General features: G+C 37.3%; 1 protein-coding gene across 1 annotated transcript; it reads right to left on the minus strand.

Annotated features, from left to right (window-relative positions):
* Positions 1-3,190: 3,190 nt before the first annotated feature.
* Positions 3,191-5,056, minus strand: LOC131326166 (WRKY DNA-binding transcription factor 70-like). The gene is made up of 3 exons (XM_058358786.1): positions 4,582-5,056; positions 4,173-4,277; positions 3,191-3,825 (listed from the first exon to the last, which is right to left on the minus strand). Exons 1-3 carry the CDS (start codon positions 4,938-4,940, stop codon positions 3,300-3,302), a joined length of 990 nt encoding a protein of 329 aa, XP_058214769.1. The 5' UTR covers positions 4,941-5,056; the 3' UTR covers positions 3,191-3,299.
* Positions 5,057-5,796: the final 740 nt, after the last annotated feature.

Consider the following 5,796-nt stretch of genomic DNA (forward strand, 5'->3'; position numbering starts at 1 on the left):
GCTTAAAATTGCCTTATTAAAAAATAAAGACTTATATTGAGTTCCGGAACGGAGCCTCAGTCACACATGAAGCTAGCTTTATGTGGCTTCACCTACTAAAAAAAAAAAGAAGAGGTGCATCCATCATCAAATTAAAAAAGTGTGAAAGTCACCTCTTATGGATTACTATCAATTCTTAGGACACCCCTGGTGAGAAGTGGTATTTGGGACTTGGGACCATTTACACCTATAATTTTTTTAGGGCGCCGCTATTCGCAACCCTCTATTTACTCCTGTAGCCCACTAAATTTCGGTAAATGATTGTTGAAAATCATAAATAACATTTCGGTAAATTGCTGTTGAAAACAAGATTATATTTCGGTAACTACATGTCGAAAATATGTTCAACTTTCAGTAAACAACTGCCGAACATGCATTTTCGGTAAACATCTGTTGAAAAAAATATTATATTTCGGTAATTGGACGCTGAAAATATATCTCAATTTCGGTAACTAACTGTCGAGTATAATTGAAAATTTTTAACAGGCTATGGGAGTAAATAGAGGGCTGCGAATAGCAGCGCCCTTTTTTTAAGGGTAAATTTCACTGACCTCTCCTGAGGTTTTTAACATTTTCAGAGACCTCCTCTAAAGTTTCTGAAATATCACTAACCTCCCCTACTTTACTGACAATATCAATATTTCCCCATCCCATTAACTACCCATGGATGGCGTTAACCCCACTGTTTAAAAGACTTAAATACCCTCCCACTCAATTGACTTCTTAATGGTTAAAAATCAACGTGGAAAAGAGAATCAAATAGTTCTATACACCACCTCTACTGACTTATACTACCACCTTTGTGAATCCTAATCATTGGTATCCACATTAATTACACAGCACTCCTTTTCAACAACATTTTAAGAATTTTAAGCACTACAAATAATTATCCCGAAAAGAGAGATTAGTGAATCTGAACCATTGATTTTATCTTTTCAGGCATTTTAGGGTACGTAGCATTGCTCTAATTGTTCAAAAAAAAAATTGCTTTGTTAGTTTGGTCAATTTTTTGGGGTTATTGGTTTGTCTCAACAAGAGAAATCTAAAAAGTAAAGATTTATGGTTATTTTATAACCCGACCATCAAACATTTCTTTCAGGGTATGCCTCCTTATTGAGAGATAAGCTTGTCGCTTGGATCCCTATCAAAACTTTAAAATAGTTCCTTTTTTAACTCAAAAAAAAGTTTAAAATAGTTCAATAAATATGAAAATAATTCAAAGCAAACAGATTTATTAGATTTTTATTTCATTATCCAGATTCTTTTTAGTTTGGTTCATTTTTTTTTATTCTAATTTCTCTTGTGGAGATGAACCACTAATTTGAAATAAAATTGAAGAAAAACTAAAAAAGGCAAAATTTTTTAAAATAAGACCAAAAAAATTACCCTGAAAAATTATTAGCCTTGTTGTTCCATCAAAATGGGACATTAATGTGAAGCTATTGCCCGAAGGTCACTCATGATCAATTTTGCAAAGTCAGTTTCTCTTTCTAACTACTCCAATGGAACTCCCAATGATCACTCAGTAACGTACACCATTGTCACCACATCCTTCCACCTCTGCCTCCATCATCTACCTTTTCTATTCGACTCTCCATTTATCTTTCCAACCTGAAACCCACTTCACTAATATTCTTGATTGATCATTTTAGTTAATTTTCTGCTTTTGTTTAGATAAACAAAGTCTATAAATACCGTTGCCGCATCCATCTCCATGGAAGCAACCCATTACCCACCGATCTTGCTTTGAAATTCCTGGGTTTAATTTTATGAAATTGGATTACGGCCCGACCATGCGCAATGTTGAGAGTTTGTGCCGGGAAGTCGTGGTCCCTATATCTTCTTCTCTTCTCTGGTTATGGGTTTACATCAAAATTTCCCCCAAACAGATTCCTAAGGAATGAGCTTGCGCTCTTTGATTTCAATTGGCCTATAAATGTGGATCAAAGGAATTAATTCATGTTCCTTTTTCTTTTCTTTTTTGGTTTGGATTACAAATAAGTTTGTGAATAATGGAGTTTTGGCTTCTTAACACGGAAAATAAAGCTTTTATTTTATACTTGCAGCAAAAAAATGCCGAAAAAAAAGAGAGAGAGAGAAAAAAAAAATATTAGAATTGGGGAAGGGGAGGAGGGAGGAGGGAGAAAGAGGGAGGAGAGTGTGAAATTGTATGAAGTTGAATTGGTTGACTAATGGAGGGTAAAATAGGTACTGCAATTGTATAGAGTGCTGATGTCATTGTGAATTTCCAAGTTCTGTTAAAAAAATTAACGGAAGAGTAATGGAAGGGGGAATAATCATATTGTCGGCAAAAGCAAGGGAGTTCAATGATATTTCAGAAATCTCAAGAGAGGTATCTGTCTGTGTCAGGAACCTCAGGGGAGGTCAGTGAAATTTAGCCCTTTTTTAATGAAGGGTAGAAACTGATGTTTGCAGTAGTACTCTCCGATTTTTAATAAGCAACTTTTTTTAGGAGCTGGCTTGTCGGCAGTACCCATATGGGCACTGCACTATACAATCGGCCAATTATCGACTCATACCGAGTTTATTTTTATGATCGAAACTATCCATGTCGTAGAGCCTGTCGAGGACTTTAAGCATGTCAAAAATCATGCTAATTAAACATTGTTTACTTCCTAATCGGATCACATTTATGTTTCCAAAAATGGATATGGCCGCAATGTATCAAACCCTTCAAATCTCATTTAATAAAGGAAAAATTCACTCCAATTAGGTATTAATAAGTATTCGATTAACATGATTTTTGACGTGGTTTAGGCTCTCGACGAGCTCTACGTACAACATAAACAGTTTCGATCATGAAAATAAACTCGGTACAAGCCGATGATCAGCCGACTGCACGGTGCCAGATTCTTTTTTTATACAAGGAAGAACCCCTCGGAGAACGCGAGAGGATTCAACAAAACAGGCATGCACTTTTGTGTAACTCTGATAACCTAAAAAAGAAGAATTTTTATCCAATTGGAGATTTGTGTGAAATCACTTCTCAATGAGTATATATGTCGGTTCTTAACTAGAACAGATGCACCACTTCTATTGCCTGGATCTATCTCAGGATATAAAAGTCATAACTACGTTTTTTCGGTAACGCAACGAAAGGACTAATCTAAATTCAAAATAGTGCGCAAGATCGAGGAAAAAACATATACATGTTAAATGATACATACTTCTATACATCAAGTTTAGGAAGTAAGAAAAAAAGAGAAAATTCTTATACAACAGCATACACGTAGGACTAATTAACAAAATCCAAACTCAGAGACATCAATATCACCAACAGCCCCAAACACATCCAGGTCAAAGCTATGATGACTATCATCATGTGTGCTAGCCGTACATGAGTAAGCTCCGGAAGAAGAGATCATATCACCGTGATCAGACCCTGATGACAACGTTAGCATAGGCTCAGATGAATCAAACGTCAATAAAGGATTAGCCAACGTTGATTTGTTGTGGTCGAAACTAGGCTTCAGCTCTTGGTTAGGAGAATATTCCTGTTTTACCAAAGGGAAGGTTGGGTAATAGGTTTCATGGTTCAAGTTGGTGCCTGGATAGTTGGTTGAACCAAAGCTAAGGAAAACTGAATTAGAGCTGTCCCCAGGGATAGTGGAATCCAGGATTATTTGAGGAGGTTTAAGTAGATTTTGACAAGTGTGACTGCCGTTGTATGTGGTCCGGAACATTGGTGGGTCCTCCTCGGTACTTTGAACCTGTTTGGTTGCTTGGCAACCTTGATCAAACTTGTGAGTGCACCTATAGTAGTTCCTGCACATCAAAAATTGGAATTAGCTATGCTTCCTAAAACTTTTCCAAAAACCAAACATACGGAGTATTATTCTGGGGCACCGACAAAAACTCATTTAAAAAAATCTTTTCAATAATTGATTAAATGCGTTTACCTGCCGGAATTGTTAATATTGCAAGGAGACAGGTTCTCTGTACCGAAATTATTATATTCTTTATTTCAAGTTGATCGAACAGCTGTATATGAAGATTCGTTTTTTTTCCCCAGTTCTTATGATGTTATGTGCCGGAGAGTGCATTGAAAAGATCGAGGATACGAATTTATGGGACGAAGAAAAATCGATGGAACATGAGTAGAAAAATCAAACCTTGGATGTTTGGTATTGAGGATAACTTTCTGTCCATACTTTCTCCACGCATGGCCATCGTCGATCAAATTTGGGGTGATTTTTGTCCATGTTTGGTTAGTCTTTCTGCAATTAAAATCATATGGTTAGTAAGAAATTAAACATAGTTTCAACTTTCAAGCTCCATAATGATACAAGGTCGATCTGGTTGTAATTCTTTGGAGCAAATAGGGACAGAATTGTCTTCACGGACAAAGTCTTCCTTCTTGTTCACGTTTGACTTGGATCCAACGGTGGATAGCAAGAAAAACACTCACTATCACTCTTTTAAAAAGACCAAAATGCCCTCAAGCTCAGGAAAAAAACAACAAACCATGGTAATTAATTAGATCAAACAGCTGAAAGGAAAAAGGGATAATCAGTACAGTACCTCCTCTTGTAACACCCTCTCCGTTGTTTCAAAACCGATGTACTCTTGCTGCTCCCCTCGGAATCTTCGGGCTGCAAGCCAATAGGCAAACTCCCGACAGTATTTACCGGAATTTTATCGAAAACCTGCTCAAGTGGGGCCCCCCGGTTCAACACCGATATAGATTCCGCGAACGATGCAAAGATTTTCATAAGGAGATCGTCGGCCGACACAGATGATGATTTATCATCACCATAGGGCGGCTTTCCAAGGATAAGCGTGAGCAGCTTGTTTGCTGATTCACGGCCTTGAATCAGCTCCTGAATTATCTTTTCCCGGTCGCCGGATAAGTTTGCCGGAGGAGAGGAGTCCATATGCATGTATTGGGCTCCGGCCTGTTAGCTAGCTACTGGTACTGGAGTAGTAAACAAAGGGAATAACGGGAAAGCCTTTTTATGAAAGAAAAAAAGTAACTAGTGGAGTGCTCCAGTAATTTGGCCAATTGCTAGGAAGTTTACTTGGAAAATAGAGGGAAGTTGCTTAAAAAATTCCTTAGCTAGGAAGGCTTTGAATCTCCACGCTCCACACCCCACGTGACGCACCATACCTCTTCTTTTGAACTCTTCATTATTTTTAGTGATGGCAGGCGTGATGTTCACGGGCCATATGGGTGCGTGAGAGAGGAGGGGTCTGACGTCTTGCTTATGTCTCCACCCGGTCCGTCATTTCGACTTCGTCACCGCGGTCCCACCACCTACCTTCTTTTTTTTTGATCAGCCGCCAGCTACCTTTTACTACTACTCCTTCCGTCCCATAATGTTTGACATTTTCAGGAATGCGTGCTATTTTTAAAATGCATATATTTTTCAATCCATAATATTTTAGGCGATTTTTTGAACTTTGTTTAATAAAACAAATCAAACTCTATCAAACCAGATCCATATTGCTTATAAAAAACATTATGGATTAAAAGATATAGTTAATTTTCTCATAAGGCTGGAATAATGAAAGTGCCAAATATTATGGGACGGAGGGAGAATTTTTTTTACAAGTTACCCTCTCACCATTAATAAAAAGAAAATTCTAAATTGGGCTGACAATAATAAGTGTGTGAATGTGTATTAAAGGGTATAAAAAGTATATAGAAATACGTGTTTTTCTTATCTTTTAGTGTGCGTATCATCAGCCTAATGAGCTGACAATAGCAAGACCATTAATAAAATAGATAAGATTAGT

This window comes from Rhododendron vialii, chromosome 5a (genome assembly GCF_030253575.1).
Source record: "Rhododendron vialii isolate Sample 1 chromosome 5a, ASM3025357v1".
NCBI lineage: Eukaryota > Viridiplantae > Streptophyta > Magnoliopsida > Ericales > Ericaceae > Rhododendron > Rhododendron vialii.